At 46.3% G+C, this 22,267-nt stretch overlaps 5 protein-coding genes across 7 annotated transcripts; 2 read left to right on the top strand and 3 right to left on the bottom strand.

Moving 5' to 3' along the window:
- Positions 1-783: 783 nt before the first annotated feature.
- On the top strand, positions 784-5,799 carry LOC100274057 (uncharacterized). The gene is made up of 7 exons (NM_001148436.2): positions 784-1,108; positions 3,147-3,276; positions 3,507-3,644; positions 3,771-3,904; positions 4,708-4,833; positions 4,925-5,028; positions 5,123-5,799. Exons 1-7 carry the CDS (start codon positions 840-842, stop codon positions 5,494-5,496), a joined length of 1,275 nt encoding a protein of 424 aa, NP_001141908.2. The 5' UTR covers positions 784-839; the 3' UTR covers positions 5,497-5,799.
- A 504-nt stretch (positions 5,800-6,303) lies between these two features.
- Positions 6,304-10,221, bottom strand: LOC100191890 (uncharacterized). Of its 3 annotated transcripts, none has more exons than XR_558173.4 (9): positions 9,715-10,221; positions 8,958-9,056; positions 8,139-8,391; positions 7,833-7,943; positions 7,624-7,760; positions 7,415-7,528; positions 7,117-7,316; positions 6,801-7,018; positions 6,304-6,646 (listed from the first exon to the last, which is right to left on the bottom strand). XR_558173.4 is itself a non-coding variant. In NM_001137314.1 (9 exons), the coding sequence occupies exons 4-9, from the start codon at positions 7,978-7,980 to the stop codon at positions 6,478-6,480; spliced, it is 966 nt and encodes a 321-aa protein (NP_001130786.1). In that variant the 5' UTR covers position 7,981; positions 8,139-8,391; positions 8,958-9,056; positions 9,715-10,061; the 3' UTR covers positions 6,325-6,477. The 3 variants fall into 3 exon arrangements, 2 of the variants coding, with proteins under 2 accessions (NP_001130786.1, NP_001347619.1); NM_001137314.1 differs by having other exon boundaries at positions 6,325-6,646; positions 6,801-6,998; positions 7,833-7,981; positions 9,715-10,061; NM_001360690.1 differs by having other exon boundaries at positions 6,328-6,646; positions 6,801-6,998; positions 9,715-10,058.
- Positions 10,222-11,380: 1,159 nt separating this feature from the next.
- On the bottom strand, positions 11,381-17,604 carry LOC103639538 (conserved oligomeric Golgi complex subunit 4-like). The gene is made up of 2 exons (NM_001322506.1): positions 15,915-17,604; positions 11,381-12,176 (listed from the first exon to the last, which is right to left on the bottom strand). The coding sequence occupies exons 1-2, from the start codon at positions 17,568-17,570 to the stop codon at positions 11,547-11,549; spliced, it is 2,286 nt and encodes a 761-aa protein (NP_001309435.1). The 5' UTR covers positions 17,571-17,604; the 3' UTR covers positions 11,381-11,546.
- Positions 17,478-18,815, top strand: LOC103640440 (50S ribosomal protein L18). The gene is made up of 4 exons (XM_035962762.1): positions 17,478-17,901; positions 17,996-18,102; positions 18,217-18,369; positions 18,472-18,815. The coding sequence occupies exons 2-4, from the start codon at positions 18,028-18,030 to the stop codon at positions 18,652-18,654; spliced, it is 411 nt and encodes a 136-aa protein (XP_035818655.1). The 5' UTR covers positions 17,478-17,901; positions 17,996-18,027; the 3' UTR covers positions 18,655-18,815.
- On the bottom strand, positions 18,807-21,071 carry LOC103640441 (pectinesterase 31). The gene is made up of 6 exons (XM_008663021.4): positions 20,799-21,071; positions 20,449-20,553; positions 20,274-20,348; positions 19,556-19,743; positions 19,220-19,393; positions 18,807-19,060 (listed from the first exon to the last, which is right to left on the bottom strand). Exons 1-6 carry the CDS (start codon positions 21,069-21,071, stop codon positions 18,886-18,888), a joined length of 990 nt encoding a protein of 329 aa, XP_008661243.1. The 3' UTR covers positions 18,807-18,885.
- Between the last annotated feature and the right edge of the window lie 1,196 nt (positions 21,072-22,267).

Below are 22,267 nucleotides of genomic sequence, written 5' to 3' on the forward strand. Positions count from 1 at the left end.
CGAATCCTCCTCTTCACACTTCCGGACGGTCCACGCGGGGCCGGACTGTCCATGATGGCGTAGGTCTTCTTCTCCGCGAAGAATCCTAAAACTCGCCCCCGGGAGAGATCCCATCGAGGGAAAGAGTTCCAAGACGTTGCTTCGGGTCGGCATGCCACCCGATGCGTCTCCAATCGGCGTAAAGTTGAAGAGAGATTTTTGTGTAAGACTAAACTAGATCTAAACATAAGGCTGGAGTACTCCTACTCCTAAGAATTGAAAGAACGATGTAAATAAGGTAAAATTATAAGTAGATTTGATTGGATAGATTATGAGGGGTTTTAATGGCCGTAACCCTTCGTCTATATAAAGGGGAGGACTGGACCCGTTATAAGCCGGTTTCGAGTTAATCCCACAGATTTTGCTAACAAATACTGCTAGAAATTCAGAACTCTAAGTGATCCTGCTATAAATTTAGAACCATAACTGATTTTGCTTCGCAGATTTTGCAAACGGGCAAACACTCAGTTTTTAAGTCCGCTTATGTGAGAATAGTTTTGGTAAAAACCGTACAAAACCAACGTGACTACAAAATCGACGAGTCGTCACAAAATTAGAAATTCATCACTTTGTAAATCCAAATTCTATGAATCTCTTTACCTTTCTCCGCACCTAATCATTATGATAATTAAATTATCAGATAATTAAATTATAAGAAAAGATCGTCAGAAAAAAACCGAAACAATCGGTCTCTATCTTTCTCATGAATCTCAGCCTAGCTTACCATCTTGACCTGCCCCACACGTCCCACCGGCCACCACCGGGTTTCGTCGCTGCCGCCGCCCGCACCTGCAGCCGCCATGTGGAGGGGCGGCTCTACAGCCGCCTCCGCCGCGAGGGCTCTCCGCTCGCGCCTCCTCCTCGACCCCATCCACCACCCGGCCACGTCGCTCGCTCCAATCGCTTCGGCGCGTACCTCCTCCTCTTCCACCCCGTCCACCGCCGCGGCGAACACCATCGTGGAAGAAGCGGCGGCAGCGGTATCCGTTTCTCAGCATACCGGATCCATCTCCGACTCGCTGCGGCACTACGGGAAGTGCTACTGGGAGCTCTCGAAAGCCCGCCTCAGGTGCGCGATCCCCCCAGCCCCATGGATCTGTTGTAACGTTTCTCGAAATAAATTCCGAATATATATATTGAATAACAAGCCATCATTTTATAATGTGACTATATCACAAGGATAGGTGCTGCTTCACTCGATCGTTGTCGTATATCTAACTAAGTAACTATCACAAGTCCTAGAGTCGTATGGAACTATGGATATGTAGATTTTTAAGGACAAAAGTTTGAAAACGGATTCTTCGGTTTTCTTTCCTTGTTAACAATCAACCATTATAGAGTGTGGATATCTTTAGTACTTCTCTTGAATTCTAGGAAAATTAGAATTAGAATTTTGTATGCACATCTTTGGCACATGTTTATCAAAATTGAGCAAAAACCTATTGATGGGTATTTGATGTATATACCGTCATACCGTGTATAATCCATATGCTCAGTTTTGCATGGACTTGTTGCTAAGTGAGAATTCTGTTGTGTCTGATGCTATCTGTGCTAACTTAACCCTTGTGATGCTTTTTTCTGCAAACATTTGATCTTTAATTGTATTCTAAGTTAGCTAGGAACTTTGAATAATATGCTTCTTACATTTGTGGTAGGCATTCTACATGAGCATGAATACTAAATGTTATTTCTTCTGATACTAATCCTACATGAGCATATTGCACTAGCTAATCTCTACTATGTCCGATTCCATTAGTAAAAAACTGTTACATTACTAAACCCTTGTGCTGTCCATAACAGACCGTGTAAATTAAGAGATTTGCACTGTAGATGATATTGTTTGCAGAGTGGAGTTTGAAATAGGGGATGAAATAGGAGTGCTGTTAGAGATAGTCTTAGAACATTAAATAATACCGCTCCACCCTTTTCTAGTTAGAGTGTTTAAATTTAATTGAGACAATTGTTCAAAATTCAATCTGTGGCAGTGCAAACTTGTCACTGTTCCTGTTAAAAAAAATGCTAATTCAGCACCATGGAACCAGAATAACATCCATTGTATGTAAAAATGGTATTTTCTCTAGAAAGAAATACCCCTCCCCTCCCCCAAAAGGTGCCATTCTAGCTTTGTCCAAAGTCAAACAATCTTGACTTTGAACAAGTTTCTACTAAAAAATACCAAAATTTATGTTACAAAAATAAGTATATTTAGATAAATAATGAAATGTATTTTCATATTGGTGCTATAAATACTGTTAAGCTTCTCCATAAACTTGGTCAAACCTTAAGATAGTTTCACTTATGACAATACTAGAATGTCACTCTTTGGGACAGAGGGAGTTCGTGTCTGCTTGTCGTCTACATATACAGATAGCTATGTAAAGCACTGTTATTATGGTATAGAGCGGACATCCATATAGTGCTAAGAAGGTTAAGTGTCATTTTGGTATAACTGAGGTATTTGGTACTGGTCGTGGACAGGCCAGCAGGATGTTTCCCAGGGGAAAAAGAATTTTAAGATAACAAAGGATTATTTGCTTCAAATCTATGGTTCTATGTGTTGAGTTTCGCATGGTTTGGAACTTTGGATACATATCACATATGTGGTGTAGATCCTCATTTGTTTAATCTATACAAACTTCCAATTCAAATGTAATCCCTGGCACTGAACTTACTAACCTGCTATGTTCGGCTCTGTGCTCTTCGTTCCACCGCTCATGGTTACAATCACCTCTTTGCCTCTTTGTTTTGAAATCCATAGATTGTAAGTCAAATTTCTTTCTTGGACAGTCCATCTTTTGTCCAGACCTTTTGCAACTAGCCTTCTTTTGCTAAGAATGGTGATTCATTATTTCTTCCAGCAGCACTGTAGGATTCACCACTCCTTGTCTTACTGATATTTAAGTCCTTGGGACATTATCACTTTTCAGTGAGGTGGGATTGTCAATCCCAGATTGCTATATGGGTGTCAAAATTTTCAGTTTTACAACCTTTTCATGCAGCGCAAGTATTGTTGATTCGCCTAATGTCTCTAGATATCGTATAGCAGTGTGGCATCTCACTTAGAATAGGTTCTACTTTGTAATCATGGATCCAATATTTGTATGTAGTGCTCTTGTTGTGGCAACTTCGGGGGCTGGCTATGTGCTTGGTAGTGGCAACATCGTGGACATTGCCGGCCTTTGTTGCACATGTGCCGGTACAATGATGGTTGCAGCATCTGCAAATACCCTCAACCAGGTACATTTCTTACTTTTTGACATTGCTAAATCAACATATGTTGTACTAACATGCATGTAAATCTTCGTTTCTTTGTGATCCTGCACAAAATAGTAATTTTCTTAATGTGTCCTCTTTCCCACACATTACACCAAATATGAATAACTCTGTTTGAACTTGCTGTACTTACTTCAGCTGCCCCAGGCCAAAACAACTCTGTATTCTTTCTGATCATTAACACGTACTTTCAGGTGTTTGAGATAAAAAATGATGCTAAAATGAAAAGGACAATGCGACGGCCCCTGCCATCTGGTCGCATTAGTCCTGCACATGCTGCGATGTGGGCTACAAGTGTTGGAGTTGCAGGAACAGCTTTGCTGGCCTGGAAGGTTCTTGCTTTCTCTTTGCATCTATAGATGCATATTCTACTTTCTTTTGAAATTTACTAAGCTGTGAGGTAGTCAGAAAGCTGACACTGGAACTAAACATGCAAAAAATTGGCAAGGTTTGTGCAGGCTAATGGCTTGGCAGCTGGGCTTGCAGCTTCTAATCTTGTTCTGTATGCATTTGTGTATACGCCGTTGAAGCAAATACACCCTGTTAATACATGGGTTGGGGCAGTCGTTGGTGCCATCCCACCACTTCTGGGGTAAGTTACTGGCCATTTTTGGTATTCTTAGGTGCAATTCGAGTAGTTGTTTGTCTAATGGCACTGTATATGTTTTCTGCATGAAAGTACATACATAGTTGACAATAGTTGGTCTATATAGAAGGGAAGGTTCTCTCAGTAGCAGTCAAATTGTGAAGTTGATTCCACTTTGTAAATGCATGAAGCACAGTCCCTACCAATGCTATCAAGTCGGACGACTTGCTGGTCGTTCTTGTTGACCGACTTGGGCGATTAATCGCGATTAATCATGATTAGTCTGATGACTTGGCGATTAATTGCAGTTGGTCCAAACCGACTTGGACGATTAATCGCGATTAATCGGACGACTTGAAAACATTGGTCCCTACTAGTTGAACTAGTTTCTCTGGGGTGCTTGGAGCATGAGACTATGGGCTGAGCTACACAGGGGTACGGGTGGAAGTATGGGATGCATTCGATATGCTCTCTCCTAAGGATCAAGTTGTCTATTGTTAGTCAAGGGCATATCATGACTGCATTAAGTAAGTTTGATGCCTACAATGTGAATGACTAAATATCTGTACAAAATTGTGATATTGATCACTCTTTGCATCTATCCTTGAGCAATATCCACCCATCCATGATGCACTGCATTTTCCACTAGATCGTATAAAAGGTTTCTGGAAACCTTCAAGTGTGTTTGATATTGATCGATTATTGCTGTAGAGTATTTTTGTTCTTATCCTATTTGATACGTTGAATATGTCAGTAGAGTTGTGTACATGTTTTGTAAGATGTGATCCTTTATTGTGTCCTCTGGACAGGTGGGCAGCAGCTTCAACTGAACTGTCACTAAACGCGATGATACTCCCTGCCGCATTGTACTTTTGGCAAATACCTCATTTTATGGCTCTCGCGTACTTATGTCGAAATGATTACCTTGCTGGAGGGTAATTAACTTATCCCAGTTCGTTACTAGCAGATCTATCTGTAAAGAGTCTAAATGAAAGTTGTGGCCATGTGACTGGCTGTTTGCTGCAGGTATCGAATGTTTTCTTTTGCTGACCCTACCGGTAGAAGAACTGCATGGGTGTCGCTAAGAAATTGTCTGTACATGCTACCTTTGGGGTTATTTGCGTACAACTGTAAGTACTAAACATATTGGATTTCTACTGTCCTTGTCTTGATGTGTTTTTTTTTTGTCAATTTGGGATCTTATATGGAATTAACCCTTGGTAGGGGGGCTCACATCCGAGTGGTTCAGTTTTGAAGCTTCACTCCTAACATTAGGCCTTACCATCGGAGCTCTATCATTCGTCCTAGAACCAAGCCCGAAGACTGCGAGGAGAATGTTCTATGGTAGCCTGCTGTATCTCCCTGCCTTCATGTCCGGACTTCTGTTACATCGGCTACCAAGTGAACAAAAGGCGCACAACCTGGCTGAGAACAATGAGCTGGACGGAGTTCTGTACGGGGCTGATCTGCAGGACGAAGAACGAGCAAGACAGAAACGCCAAGACACGAAACCTTCTCGTGTGCAATCACTCCCTCCAGTTTCCTATGCTTCTGTGGCTCCATTCCCTTTCCTACCGGTACCCATATACGAGTCATGAAAAGTTGAAAACCTCCTCTGGTTCTTCCTGCAGCCGTGGGGTAGTTGGAGCAATGTATTCATGCATTTTTGGCTTACATGAGTTTTCCGCCATCAAGAAGAGTCCTTGGTATGGTGCGTCTGTTGTTAAAATTATAGAATACGTTTTTGTGTGTGTGGATTGAGCCTTTTGCGGCTCACCTACAAATGTAAAAAGTGATGTTGATGTTCATTCTGATGATTCGATCGACACGGATGTGCTGATGTCCCGAAACATTATGCTTTTCTTGTAAAATTCGATGTCCTGAAATATAAATGATGGAAGAAAGGATGCTTTAAAAGGCGCGCTATTGGAGCTTGGAGGGTATAGGAGCTCCCCTATTTAGAGGACAGTAGACTTTAGAGTCAGATTGAAAGCGAGTGGCTCTTTAGGTTACTCGCCTGCCTTTTCCGTGAGAGCCCCTCGTGCTTCTTCTCGCAAGGAAAGGAAAAAAAAAGCAGAGGGACCGTGTGGTCGTGTCATGGGTTACATTATCTGTGCCGTCCTGTGGTCGATGAAAAGCGATCGGCGACGCCTCGCTGGAGATGAGTCCGTGACTCCGTGGAACTGTACCGTACTCCGTACTGTGCTGTCCATTGCAGCGACGGGTTCACTCGATCACTTCAGAGTTCAGACAAACCTCTCATGGGCAGATGGGCTGGCACTGGCTGATCTGATAGCCTCTGGTCCACTCCAGGCCCATACCCACGTACCCACACAGGCACCCAAAGCCAGGGCTACTGCTATTCTTGCTTACCGGCCTGCAGCGACCGTGAAAATGACATGCAGTCAGCTCAAAAAAACCAAGTTACTGCTCAAATGCTGCACACGCGTGCAGCGTTTATTCTGTTCGATTTACAGAAAGAATCGCTTTCTCTTTTCTAGTTACAGACTTTAGAGGAGGCGAATCAGGGAAGAATGCAGCAAAATAGCCATGGGCGCTAGCGCTATGCGCGCGATGGCTTATGAACAAGAGCAGGGCGTCACGGTGCCGGCGAAGCCAAACCCCAGCACGAGGAAAGCGAAGGCCTGGAGGAAGATGTACGGGTAGTAGTGCCCGGCTCCGAGCACGACATCGTACGACGCGCATAGCAACAGGTAGAACGCGACCAGGAGCTCAGGCAAGTAGATCCTGCAGCGACCACACCAGACCAGATCAGATCAGATCAGCCAATGCAAAAGCAGTAGTGTCGGGCACACGTTTTCTCCACTGCAATCTGCTGCCTGCTACGTAGTGAGAGCAACGCGTACACCTTGCTGCTGCTGCTGCTGGATCGCTTGCATACCTCTCGACGCACTCGGTTGGCTTCACCGGTGTAAGGAGAGGGACCTCGAGCTTGTCCTTCACATGATCGCCCACCTTCTCGGTGACCACCCACTCGTCCACGTACGTGGTCTCCAGCAGCCCCGTCAGCGCCGCGCGCATTCGGTGCATGGACATGACGTTCTCGAACAGGATCCATATTGGCACCAGATGGATAGACCTGGCGTGCACGAAATATGACTAGTGGCATCATCAGTAGACACGCGAGATTAACGAGCGCATAGCTAGCTAGGGAAATCCGCTCCACGCATCAGTCAGGGGAAAGATGGGCCACTTACCAAGGATTCCTGATGGCTGTCATGATGGTGATGGCAGTGGGAATGTAGAACATTCCCCAGGCAGGGATGCTGACTTCGGGGACCATGACAGACAGTGGGATCACGACGCAGTAGAACAGGAACGTTAGGATGGGAGCGATGACCCTTCGGACGAAGAAGAAGCTGTACAGAAGGTGAAGCTTCTTCCATACAGTCGCCCCCTGCATGCATCATCCATATACACACAGTAAAGATACTTCCTACTAAATGACCATACTGTAACTTCATCTGTCTGTCACATTGGTTCGAGAATGCTTGCCTTGCTTATAACAATGTCCCCGGCCATTTTCCTGAAGAGGTTGGCAGCACCACAAGTCCACCTGTGCTGTTGATGACGGTAGGCCTTGAAAGTACTTGGGAGTTCACTCTTAACCTGTACAAAAAACTGTTACAACAGCAGACATATAGGCAGAGTGCATGTACGTATCCGAAACGTCACCTTTACTACAAGTGTGCAGAAAGACGCACCCTTATATCACCAACATACAGGAACTGCCATCCCTTGAGGCTTGCCCGCACAGCCAAGTCCATGTCTTCCACAGTGGTGCGATCCTTCCATCCTCCTGCTTCACCGATAGCTGATACCCGCCACACGCCAGCCGTACCTGTAAAAGCTTCAGTTAGATATGACTGCAAACTCCAACTATTGCTTTTGACAGTCTCTCTTACGGTCGTACCGTTGAAACCAAAGAAGGCATGCACAGATGACCCTGATTCCTGCTCTACCTTAAAATGATAATCTAGTGACATCTTCTGTATCCTTGTCAGTAGGCAAATATTGTAGTTCACTGCAAAATTGCCCGGCAAAGGCCAGGTCAGGAACATCCTGTAATCAGAATGAACAAAAGTTCTCACTTCAAATTATAGACACAACAACCACATTACCCAATTCGTAGGCAGGACAAAATTGCATCCAGCTATTAGCAGTAACGAGCCTATTTTTTTGTAGCTAAAAAATGTGTGTAGTCGAAAGCTTTGCTTACCAAACTCCCAACGTGTCTGTACTAGAGCAATCTTCGGGTTATGCACAAGAAATGGTATAGTTCTTAAAAGGAAGTCAGGATCAGGTTGAAAATCTGCATCAAAGATGGCAACAAAATCACATTCTTGGGCGTAACTATGTTCCATGCCCTTCTTCAGGGCTCCTGCTTTGTATCCCTTCCTACTTTCCCGAATTTCATATTTTATGTTGATTTTCTTGCTGGCCCAATCCTTGCATTCAAACTCCACAAGTTCCTGCATTTGATCAAAATTGATACAAACAAGAAAGCAGTAAATTCGATGAAAACGATCAGAGAGCTTGCAATAAGATTAAAAAAAGGATAAACGGGGTTCTTTGGAGTTTGCTAGGTAATATTGATTATTTACTCTACTAAAGCACGAGTTTTCTGTAAGTAGTCGTCTACTCAAACGCTTCCTTACCCATCCCATCCGGATGCTACTCAATTTTGAATAGTAAGAGATTCTAGTCCCCTCAATCCCTTCCATTACACTTGCCCCTAAACAAGCCTTGAGGGAGATTGCGGGAGAAATTAGTTCATTTACCCTTCAATCCCCTCTAATCCACTCCAATCTTGTGCTAACCAAACAAACTCTAAGCTGATTCACTAATCTGTTTATTTTATTTATCACGAGAACTACTAGGTAGTACCTGTTTTACATGTTGCATAACAAGAACAGATGAACTGCATCTTGATTCAAAACCTTTGTATAGCACATATGTCCTTACTTCTTAGAAATGTTTGGATCAAGCAAGCAAGCAAACAAACGAAAACAGCTTGTCTTGCAGCAGTTTGGGTTACCTTAATGAATGGGTCGGTGGAATCATCCAATACTTGGATTATAATACGGTCGGGCGGCCATGTGAGGGCACATGCCGCTCCAATAGAGATCTTGTAGACCTGCAAAAGAAAGGTATACGCATCACCTTCCTCGTCATATGTTTGTAATGAACATGGCTGACCCCCTGAGAATAAAAGTTAGGCGTCTGTCGTGCAGGAAACATGGCTACTCAACATTCTGGGTTCTGGCTTCCACGGTTCCACTAGTTAGGAGAGATCAGACGACCTAGCAGACGCGATCGTGGGGTGCAGCTTAACATATTGTCCAGTCCGGCCTACCTGTGACATTGCTGAACTGTAAACGACGAAGACAGTCTGATCTGCATTTTGGGATGCTAGGACTGCGGGCCCCACACAATGTACAAACTAGCAGCAGCAAACACATCGTTGGCAAAAACTCCACACTAAACAGAGCCCCAAGCAGCTTACTCGTACTCGGAGCACCACGAAAAGTTAAAAACTCCGAGCTCTAGAGCTAAAAGCAGTTGAATCTAATACTACTAGTGCCTAGAAGAGTTCGAATTTAATAGAGATTCAGAAGAGCTAGAATTGAAGGCTGAAACGATGCTTGCGTGCCTAAAGCGTCGCCGCATCTTGAATGTGAAACCTCCTACCTAATTAAAAATCAAGCCCGTGAGTTGGTTGGATGCATGTCTTCATAGTTGATACTGAAGCGGGTGGCGAACGAGAATGGGAATCACGCGGGCGGGGGCCTCACCTCCCTCTCGTTGTACATGGGGATCTGCACGAGTACCATCGGGTACGCCTCGCCGCCTCCATCGCCCACCGCTGCCTCCTCATCGTCCCCCCGGGCGGTCCCGGAGGGCATGGGCTCCCAGCTGTACCGCCGCTGTGGGGTCCGGCGCAGCAGGTTGACGGCGACGAAGCTGGAGACGCTCATGTAGCACACCTCGAGCACGAGCATGACCGACATGGCGAGGCACGCCCACGCCGCGGCCTCCAGCGCCGGCGCCACCGCGCGCGCCCGCACCGCCCGGCCCCACTCGCACGCATCGTGCAGGTGCAGCACCCGCGCCCACGGCCCCTCCAACTCCATGCTGGGACTTCGGGAATGATGCGGGGACGGGCGGGCGGACGGACGGACGAAGCAAAAGCTTGCAGCTGCTGTGGCTTCGGCTCTCGTTGGGCCTCTCGGCTCCGTTTTGAAATCGAGGACAGGGATGCTTTGCTTGCCAGGTAAGCTGAACGCCAAAACTGGATGCGCGACACGCTGGGACTGCTGGAGCCTCAAGCTGCGGCTCGAGTTGAGGATTAGCGAAACGAAACGCGTTGGTGAACGGTTGTAGAGTGATTAAAGCGTGCAAATTTTGGATTATCTGGAGCTAATGGCCGGGCGGGCTCTTCCGGTTTCCCTCTGATCCGGGGGCCGGTCATGCTTGTGCCATGGCATGGCTGTGGGGTGGGCGTGGGCCTTGTCCGACCACCTAATCAATCAGCTATCATCCTCACAGCTGGGCCCTGTGCTTTGTCTTGCTGAACTGTCTGTCTGATATGCTTGCCGTTTCCGCATCCTCATTCCACAGCCGCGCCGGGCCCGAATCCAGACGTCTCTGTGAATCATATCATGTTTTATACACCGAGCAGATGTTAATCGCTCTTGCAAGCTATATGCATAGCAAGAGAACTGCCAAACACGTCTAAGATTGAAAATAAATTCAAGACGCACTTGTATATACTCACGTAATTCTTCTATGCATCACAAAAAAACATTCCTTTTTGTATGGCACGATTAATTTGACCCAAGGCAATTCATGTTGACTTCCGAATTTTAGGAGTGTTTTTCCTGTTTTAACACTATTCATTTCTTTTTTACAAAATTTAATAAAGCAGAATTGACATCTTGGCAGAGCAACGTATCAGATGCAAACCAAGTTTCGGTGCAAACTCTATACAAACCAACTAGCAAAAGTCACAAAAAATCTCAAAAGATTTATGGATATACTTCATTACATACTTTATCATTGTATAAAATTTTAAGTTCAAATTTATCACATGTTAAGAGATAAAAAAAGAAATTTCTGAAATAATTTTCAATTTTTGTATCTCAGAAATTTCTCTTTTTTATCTTATAATATATGATAAATTTAAACTTAAAATTTTATACAATGGTAAAGTAGACAATGAAATACATATATAATTTTTTTAAAAATTTTTTTATGACTTTTGCTAGTTGGTTTGTATGGAATTTTTTGGTTTGCACTTGATACGTTGTCTTATTTGGGTAGTTTGGTCTGTTCTACCTTTTAGTTTTTCTGTTTCCAAGTTATTATTGCATGTTTTTTTTTCTCTCAACAGGCTGCATGTTTTACTGAAATGGGTTGCCTCCGCACAAATGGTGAACCAAACCAAGAGAGGCAATGTATAAAAGCTTAAATGGACCCAAACATCGTCAATTCGCTCATAACAGACAAAAAGTATGTTCACAGATTTCTTTACAATGCAGGTGTTTGTCATTGTAACAAAAAATTCTAAGACATCTTGTTGCTCTATCATATATGAAGAATTAACAAGTATATATAGACGCACGATTCAGAGCCTCAAAGCAGCAATAGCTTCAGGCCTGAAGTCAGTCCTAAGTCCTAACACCCTCCGCACCTCTGCAGGTGTCAACAGCCATGTCAGATGGCCAGCATTGTCACCCCAGAAATCCAGTATCTCTGATACCCGCTCAAAGTTTAGAATGGTCGACATCTGCGAAAGCCTAGAGAACTTGTCTCTGACTGGTCTCTGGGACATTTCTGAGAAATGGTTGATCAGAGACCGGACCTCCTTGTCGAGCTGGAGCCCACCAAGCTGGCTGAACCTCTTCTGCATCATTATCACCTCGAGCCTTTTGACAATGAAGTCAATGATCAAGTGCACAAAGGAATCGTAGTTGTTTGATGTCATCACTGGCTGGAGCCAAGCAACATTAGTGTTAACTGCAAGTATTAGCTTCTGCACCCATGGATCATTCACCTCATTTTCCCCATATTCAGCATCATCCAACCCATAACTGACAGTAGCAACAGTGTCAAGGATTGGACGGATGCGTGGCGCCACAGATGCCACTAAATGCTCCAGCGCAGAATGAAGGATCTTCTTAAAGGAAGCACTGATCTCTCCTAGCTCTGATAAACAGGACTTGATCTTCTCTCGATCAGCTGGAGTATGAAAAATCTGTTGGACAGACACAAATCAGTGGAGTTTGTATCAACCATATTGATACAGCAATCAAATCACTACTCACTAGTTATTAATGACACCATTACGTCATACAAAGCCACATAGGATTTTTTTAGAACCATTAGGGCAAGTACATGGTCTCATACAAAGCCACATAGGATTTTTTTTTATGATGTGGACGAGAAGAGGGAGGGTGAGAGAAAGAGGTTGTTGTTTCGTGAAACAACCACCTCATAAACTAAGATTTAGGAATATGAGACTGCTTCTGCACCATTGTATGACTTGTCGACATGCAAATCAAAACATTCCTTTTGTTCTACACACAAATTAAGTAAATGTGAGTCACTACAAGACAACTCAAATGATAAGTTATTGTACAGATTGTGTCATAATTCAACTCAAGATTACATGGTACTACACGAGACCACCTACAAGACAACACCAATATACTTGCCCTAGTCCATCATGGACGAGGCTGCGAAGATTACGAGGGGCTGGTGCAGCGGTGGCCGCTGCGGGCCTGCGGCGTGCCTAGGGAGGGGGTTGAAGGCACATAGGCAGCGCCAGCGCCGGCCGCTTGGAGCGCTGGAGTGGACGAGCAGGAGCTGGTCCGGCCGTCCGCCCAAGAGAGAAGGCGAGGGCAGAGCAGGGCTAGGGTGCCGCCGCCGCGACCTTGACCTGGAGTCCCGCCACCGCGGCGGCGGCCTGGAGAGGGTCTCGGCGGGGCGGATACGGCGTGGGGAGGCGCGACAGCGCGATGGCCAGCAGGTGGCGCGGCTGCTGGCTCGACCTGCAGTGCCAGCGGGTGGACGGCGGCGGCTGGCGTCCTGGCTACGACCCCGGGGGAGGGAGGGGGGAAGGGGGGCAGCAGCGGGGGAGGAAGGGGAGGGCTGACAGCCGGTGGCCAGAGAGATGCCCGGGGGTCGGCGGCGGCTGTGGGGTGGGTTGGGAGAAGGTAAAACTGGCTCTGGAACCCAGTTGGAATGGAAAACCCTAGCCCTAGGATAGGGATGAGCAGTGTATTAATACACCAAATAACTGGGCGAGGCCCATTACAAGGGACGGGTATCTAACACCTTCAGCAAACGAAAGGTACGTTAAACAATGTACTGGAATGCAGAATCCCCACAAACAAGCTTCATGATCTATTTTCAAAAGGGATTTCAGATAAACACAAACAAGCTTCATTTTTGTCGCGTTGTTTTAGACACTGCTCAATAAAAGTTTAAGGTGGTCCTGGTGCATATCTTGCTTGGCATTAGCATTTTGTACATTATTCTGCTTGCAAGATTACTCATTACTCATAAGCAAGCTGTTCGATTCATTAGATCACAGGTTCCCATAGACAAGAATGCTCGATCAATCATACATTCCATACTTCACACATCATTTATCATTACTGTTTGTTCTACACAATAAATTTAGTGATTTAGTTTGCACAAATTGTTTATCTGGCACTAAGTTTAACAGTTTTGTTATGACGAGCTCAAAAAACAGTTCCTATGACAGGAGTGACCATAAAGCAGTATACAAAACACTGTTATCAATTGTGTAACATATAGGTGTGCTACTTAGAAAGTTGCTAGTTCATGCATTTACATCTAACAATTTGGCATTTCCCAGATGACAGACACATTAAGCTAAACAACCGTGCATTAGCATGATAGAATCAAGCGATGTCAAACTAATTTTGCAAAGACAATGAAATGCATTCTTTGTGAGTTATGAGATTCTCTATTACATAAGTCTATTCATTAGATCACAGGTTCCCGCAGACAAGAATGCTGGATCAATCATACATTCCATACTCACTGTTGTCACTGTGTCACCTAGGTGACACCTAGGTGCCAGTGGCCGGCAACGAACACCATGATCTGTCACCTCGCCTGAACCCAACTAGGGCAGCGCCTGGCCAACTTAGACGACGCCACAGCGACTAGGCAGGCTCCCAGGCGACGTCGTACCATTGCCTAGCTGCTGAAGTGGGTTCCAATGGGCCATATGTGTATGTCTTGTGCCCTATGTGCCCAGGTACTTGTTTTCTCTTCTTTCTTTCCCATGTTGTCACCGCCACTAGAGCTGCCAAACGCAACTCCGGCCGCCCCACTCCAGCTCCTTGGCCTGAACCCAACTAGGGCGGCCCTTGGCCGACTTAGACGACGCCACAGCGACTGGGCAGGCTCCCAGGCGACAACGTGCCGTCGCCTAGCTGCTGAAGTGGGCTCCAATGGGCCATGTGTGTATGCCTTGTGCCCTATGCGCCCATGTACCTGTGCTTTCTTCTTTCTTTCCCCTGTTGTCACCGCTGCTAGCGCCACCAAACGCAACTCTGGCCACCCCACTCCAGCTCCTCGCTCCTCAGGCCACCCGCCCCCGCGCCGCACGCCCGCGTTCCCTGCGGCGCACCACCCACCAGAGCTGCCCTAGCACCTGCAGGCCCCAGCTGTGCACGAAGATGAAGTCCCGACTCCTCTGCTCTTCCTTGTTGGTACTATCTTGCTTGCCTGAGACCTGAGCTGCCGGTATTGTCTTGCTTGCCTAACTTGGTATTGCTTGCTATATATTGCTTCAACATCCACCACAACCACAATTTTAGAACAAGAACAACAAAGATTAGGAGAAGAGGAAGAAGCTGAATTTGGTTTTGTTGCTCCTGATGATCTACATGTTGAGGATGACTATGGCCAAGCTCTTGCTACAAATGGTGAAGCTGCTGCAGCTGCAAGTGATGAGGATGTGGGTGTCATAATGAGATAGACTTCAATATTTATTAGGCCTTACGGGCTTAGGGCAGTATGTCATATTTATCAGTTATTCAATTTATCATGTATTTCCTGGACATATATATTTGCTTGCTACTTGTTGGACCTATATTTTATTTGCTAGTATTTGATATATCATATGTGTTGCATGCTAACTGCTGGACAAATGGGCGCCTAGGCGTCCAGCTGGCGACTCGCTTCGCCGTGGCACTGTGATAACCATGTCCATACTTCACACATCATTTATCATTACAGTTTGTTCTACATAATAAGTTTAGTGATTTAGTTTGCAGAATTGTTTATCTGGCACTAAGTTTAACGGTTTTGCTATGACAAGCCCAAAAACAGTTCCTATGATAGAGTGGCCATAAAGCAGTACACAAAATGCTGTTATCAATTTGTGTAACATAATGGTGTCCTACTTAGAAAGTTGCTAGTTCATGCATTTACATCTAACGATTTGGCATTCCTAGATGGCAGATACATTAAGCTAAACATTTGTGCATTAGCATGATAGAATCAAGCAATGACAAATTAATTTTACAAAGACAACGAAATGCATTCTTTGTGAGTTATGATATTCTCTATTACATAAGATACATAGAGATCAAATGACAGAGGCGGTGGCAGCACAAAGGAGACACTATTACCAACTCACGTGGGTTTGTTGATAAACGTAGGTGTAAACAGCTAGACAAATATTATGTGCCAAATGATTTATCACAGCATAAAGATTTTTACGTTTCTAAAATTTACTCTATTACTATCAAACTAATTTTCAGGGAATGTTAAAACATTGTGATCAACTGCATTTAAATTAAGCAATCTGCAATTAAGAACACATTATATGACTGAAGATATGCACATATCCAATAAATTGAACTGATGGAATGCATATATGGCCTAATTGTTAAACATGTCCCACTTTAGGCATAAACTAATTTATATAATAAAAAAATACTAGACTCACCTCTACACAGAGCTCCTCAATCTCATGGCGGAGCTTCAGAACATACTCGGAGCTAATGTCAATGTTGTTCAGTGCAGTCGCAATCTCCTCACCAGTCTTCTGCACCCCAACACCACCAAGGAAGAGCTTTGCACCCAAATTTGGCTCCCGCATCCTCCACTGTAGTGCCTCCTGATACTCATTGCTCAGAAGGCTCGTTGCCCCACCAAGCACAGCAATAACGGAGTTTATGCTTGCAGTGGAAGTAGCCCGGCGGCAGCAACTCTGCAGTACAAAGAATACATCATCCACCATTGACGTTGTGAGACCATCTGATATGGGCTCATCAATCCGTATGGCTTTCCTCACATTCTCCACCATGAAAAATTCCTCGAAGATAACATAGAACCCAGTCAGATCCTGCTCCATTTTATTAAAGTTACCATTACGGAAGGCCTTCATCGCCCGCGGCCCAAGTTCAGGTTTCACATCTCTCAATACACGGATCTTATTCACCATGAATTCAGTGTAGTCCTCCCCAAGCTGTGTCAACGCAAGAATCTCCTCAAGATAAAGCTCAATTTCCCTGGGATCAGGCCCTTCATTGCCTCCAGCAGCACTGGCCATGGAACCCATGACTGAAAGGAGGTTCTTCGTGTAGGAGTTTATATCTGATGCAAGACGTGCAAGCTTCCTGTAATCAGCATAACGGCGTAGGATCTGGGTGCCCCGCGAATCACACTCCTCCTGCAGCTCAATGATGGCATAAGCAACATCATCGCCCCTGAGCTCACGCAGCACACCATCATTCTCTTCAACAGCAAGCACAATGTCCTTAAAGAGACGAGTGAGGCAGCCAACAAAATCCGGCCGGTCAGAGGTCGGCTGGGTCGCGGAGGTCAGCTCGGCGAGGTGCTCAAAGTCTGCACGGGCACGCAGAGCGACAACCTTCTTGAGGTAGGCGACGTATACCTGGAGCCCTTCATCAGCGAGTCCGAGCAGTGGGAATAGGCGGACGAGGCGGAGCACGGCAGGGTGGTCCTGTGCGTCGACGACCGCCGCTAGCCTCCGACGCGCGAGCCCCTCGAGGCGACGTTTGATGTCAATCAGATCGCGGCGGAGATCGTCGTCGGTGGGGAACCGAGCGTCGATAGCGAGGAATTCGTGCGCGGCGGTGGCGGCAGCGGCGAGGTCGTCAGCGGCCAAGGCCCTCCGCGTTGCTTCGAGCGCGCGGGAACGGTCGAGCGCGGCCTCGGCGCGCGCCAGCGCGGCGTCCGCCCTGGAGTGCGCCGCGTCAAGGTGGCGCACGCGGGACGAGAGCGCGTCGGCAAGCGCCGCGGTGGAGGAGGAGGACTCCTTAAGCGCGGCGGCGTCGGAGGCCGCGAGCGAGAGCAGTGGTGGGGCGGAGCGGAGGAGCGAAGCAGCGGCGCGGTCGAGGTCGGCGCGGCGGGCGAGGAGAGCGTCGAGACGGGCGTCGAGGGCGCGCTGGTAGGCCACGCACTCGTGGAGAAGGCGGGTGGCGGCACCCCCGTCGGTGAGGACGCGCAGCGCGGTGAAGGAGGTCGGGTCGCCGAAGTCGAGGGAGGGCGACATGTCAGCAGACGAGGGGTCAGGAGCCACAATGGCATCCGGCCGGCGCGGGGACCGCGGGGTGGGAGAGGGAAAGGTCACCGCCATGAACGCGGGCCGCGGAGTCAGTGCAGATCGGCAAGATGTCGAGGTCAGGGAAGAGAAGGCTGTGGACACAGGCCAGATCTCGGAGTACTCGGTACTCCTGCTTCCTCTCTCGACGGTTGGGCCTCTTGATGTGGTGGGGTAAACTGACGCCAAACAAAGGCAATAGGCCAATAGCGCAGCAGCCCACTGGCCGCGCGGCGTCTGTTCGACGATTTGCCCCACTGGCGATGGCGCTGCTACCCGCCGCGCCCCGCGCTCCCGGTCCGTCACCCTACGACCTCGCTGATAGGCTCCGGGACCAGCCTCGACTTCTCGCTTCCGCAACGTCCAGGTGAGCAGAGCCACCGCAGCACACGCTGTTCTGCGCTCGCTAGCTCGGCAACGACCACGCGCGCTCTTATATAATCTCCGTTTGACGCGTGCAGGCGTCGTCGGCGCGCCCGGGCGCGCGTACCCCATGATCGAGGCGACGGCGAGACGCGGCGCTCGCACGGAGAGCGCCAAGGTCAGGAACCGTCGGCTGCAGAAGAAGGTAGTACGAACGTTCCGATGCTCCACCTGGGTCTTCGAATTTCAGGATAAAAGGCCTGCAGCCGGCAGGATGTAACGAAACCGCCGTTCCGCCGACTCTCGCTGGCTGCTGCAGTTCAACGGCACGGCGACGAAGCCCAGGCTCTCGGTGTTCTGCTCCAGCCGGCAGCTCTACGCCGTTCTCGCCGACGACCACAACAAGGAGATCCTCTTCTACGGCAGCACGCTGCAGAAGTCCATCTGCGGCGACCCGCCCTGCGGCACGGTGGTAAGCCGCCGCCGCCGTCTTCTCCGTCTGGGATTTGCTTTGTACTCCGGCGGGGAATCTTGAGTTGACTTTGCATTGCCTCGTCGGCTCCCCCTGGACAAGGAGGCTGCCCGGAGGCTCGGGGAGGAGCTCGTCAGGGTGTGCAACGAGTTGGGCATCTCCGAGATCTCCTACGACCGCAACGGCTTTGCTCGAGGCGACAAGAAGATGACGGCGTTCGAGGTTCCGGACTTCCGGTCTCACAGCATGGGTTCATGCCAAGATAGGCTTTGCAGTTTGCACTGACACTTTCACCGTAGCATGACTGCATGAGACAAGGAAGTTTTCCATGCGGATCCTGTATTATTTATATGATCGATAAGTCCTTGAACAAAATGTAGTTCACATTTCCCAGCAGTCACAAGACAAGTCCACATTGCTAACAAAGACAGTTTCTTCGTACTCTAGACATGATCGCAGTACCTACTGCTCACCTCTCGTTACAATCCCCATTATAATTTATTCATCTACAAAAATTCACTCAAGTGAAGACGCTGAAACTGGGACTGGAGTTCCCAACCTGTGGACCAACCATGGATTCTCGATATCTGGATCAATGAAAGTCTGTGCAAGGAACGGCATAGCTTCATCACCGAACAGTTCTTTGCACCAACGTTCCCGTCCTGATGAGCTTGATCCTGGACCGGAGCACCTGCGAAGAATGCCAATAAGAGCTAGCCGAGCTAGCCAGGAAGAGCTAGAAAGTACAAGAGAAAAGGAATGATCAACCAACAAAGACATCGCCCTTTTGAGGTTCAAGTAACACCCGTGTTCAGGAACAACGAGAAACAGAAAGACACAAGGCTGAGACCTGTACTCGTAGAAGCAGGCGGTTTGCTCATTGTCAGGCTTGTCCCAATTATGCCACCCAGCAGGCTCTATGCAGCGATCCATGAAAGTTTCTGCAAAAACAACCCTCCCGAAGGGCTCCCAGGGCCGGCCTAGGTACATGTAGGCAGCTTCTCCATTGCCAGTAATAACACACCTGAATAGTGTCATGTCATTGGGTAGGTAAGTTTGTAAGAAGGAAATGGTAAACACACAGCTTGGAAGATTATCTAGCCTAGTCTCTAGATAATCATGTAGCAGGCAGATTTATACATTATGTGTAAGAAGTAAGAACACTGGCGAGTGGCGAACGACTCACTTGAAGAACACGAATCCAGTTGGTTCTGAAGATGATTTCCGGCCATGAGCAGTAATATACCCCGCTGATTTGCAGTGGATATGGCAATGCTCCAGAAGGGCAGCGGAATCTCCAAAGATGAAGTCATAACTACCTTCAACGTAACAGTTCTTCAGGAGCTGCTTTCCACCATGCAAATGTAAGGTTTCCTGGATCGTTTGCATAGCAAATTAGAATACCTGAAAGTAACAGAACGATAGAACTAAATAATGGCAACTATGTTTATATCTCCATAATACGACTTGGCACCATAACTTCATAAGACACCAACACCCATCAGGCATGGTATTCTTCTGTACGATAAGCACGCTCCAGAATGTTAGTGTTCTACTAAGCTACAGAAGTGACACACTGACAAAGTCAGCCTAACAAACCTGATTGACCAAACCCCCGAGCAACAGCTAAATGGTTACACAATTAACGTGTGTACCTTTGCCATTAAATGATGTATTAGTAGACGATACATTATGAGGCAAATCAAAAGTAGACCCAAAAGAACCAATTTTCTTGTAACAGGAAACTCAGGTAAGGGCATTTTTCGAAGAAGCAAACGTCGAATAAATAGAACAATGTGATGAGGCACCTACAGTTAGCGTGAAAATGAACTAATAAAAAGAGAAATAACAAAAAATAATGAACGTACTCATACAACCAATAGGGTAAAAAAAAAGAAATTTACCTGCCACCCGAGGAATCTGCAGTCGTAAAAGGCACACCTGTCAGCCGTCACACGGACTGCTGCTGCTTGTCCAGACTCCAGACACCTATATAACACAGCACATCAGCATCACTGACTAACCAGATCCTCCACCACAGGTACCACATAAACACAAGCCTGCTAGGATATATAGTACCTGGGGAGCTGAGTTCTTAAAAATAACATTCTCTGCGATGAAATCGTCCCCTTCCACGATAACTGTTGCACTGCTCAGTGTCCCTGTGCCAATCGCTCCTGATGGCTGGTGAGAGAACAAATGCGGAATACGTGAGGGGTATTCAGAAAAAAAATACAAGAGGAGAAAATCCTGGTACAAGAACTTTACATGGTCACATCCGATTATGGTAGCAGAACGTCCAAAATAACACAAGTGGAATTTTTACCACCCACTATTGTAATTTCACTAGGGATAGCAGCATACACATGGATGGCAGACTATCTACTCAAGCAGGATTGCAGGAAGCCAGCCGGAAGGGACACTACTACCTGAGTGTGTTTGATGCAAGTCGTAGTCCTGTTGTCCCAACAGATCACGGTGTCCTTTATCGAAGATCCACACAAGGTGATGAAGTTCTTGGTCCTAGGAATGCGCACCTGCTGCTGGTGCACACCAGGACCGATCCTGATGACGGTGCGCGTTTGGTTGTTCAACGGAACAGTATCCACAGCGTCCTGAACGCTTGCCAATGAGACGACCCCATCATAACCAAAGACTGCTACCTCAGGAGACGCAACAAGCAGAACCCTCCTATCCCCCATTGCTCCTTATTTTCTTCCAAGTCTTTGGTCGTCGAAACTTTCTAGCCTGTACAGATGTTGGAAGGATCTGGTTTTTATGAAGCCTAATCCTCCGAATACTCTTTGAAGACGGACCTTTCGAGGTTCGGTGCTGACGAGGCTTCACGCATGTGACTACGACTTTGTATTTTTCTTGCTGATAGATGTGCAGGGTGCCACATAAAAAAAAAAGTGATAGCTCTAGTCTTTGACCATTCTGCCTAATCCTTCAAATGATCTATGAAGTACTGTACAATACAAGGTTCAGGTGCCACCAAAGCTCCATACATGACCACTTTGTATTTTCCTTGCTGATAGGTGTGCATGGTGCCACATAAACAATACTAATTAATAGACTTGGACTATCTGTAAGATGCATTCGTAATGACATTATTTTAATATGGTGCACTATGCAATTCTACCTGTCACCAGAATTATTCAGTGTAAATCATCACAACATCACTATGAAGATTGAAGGCAGAGACACGTGTAGCCAACCCTCTCTTGTGTTAAGCGAAAACAGATAGGCTTCAGAAAAATCACTGTGTGGTCGAGCAGCTCCAGCCCGTTGTGGATAAATAATTAGGGGTGGAATCTTGACGATGTGGTATAAAAGTGGGATATAAGAGGAAAATTTAGTGAAACCACTGAAGATAGGGGTACAAACGGATCTTTATTCTAATCTTAGATTTTTGATCATTTTTCTTTGGTTACGGATAAATAAGATATAGAAATTTACTATGTAAATTTGTAGCCTTGTTTTTTTAACATTAACTTTGCGAAGATTCATAAAAACTAAACCTCAAATTTATCATATGTATTCTCAAATAATATATATAAAAATTTGAATACATATTCGAATGTTCTTTCACCTTTTTCGTTGTAGAGAGTAAATAATACATACAAAGTCTATAAAAAATTTATTCCTATGTGTAATAATATACTTGATATTATAAGAAAAAATTAGTATAAAGTTTCAAGCATATATATTTCAAATATCAAATTAATTTGTTATAAGAATTCGGATGTTTAATTCCACGCCTAGCTGTTGAGAGCAACTCCAAGAGATTAGCTAAAAAGACTAGCCAAATTTACTGATTTAGCTACTCTCCAAAATAGATTTTAGAGAAAAAGTGTAGGCTAATCCAACAGACTCAGTAAACCTACAGACCGAATAA

This window comes from Zea mays, chromosome 9 (assembly GCF_902167145.1).
Source record: "Zea mays cultivar B73 chromosome 9, Zm-B73-REFERENCE-NAM-5.0, whole genome shotgun sequence".
Lineage (NCBI taxonomy): Eukaryota > Viridiplantae > Streptophyta > Magnoliopsida > Poales > Poaceae > Zea > Zea mays.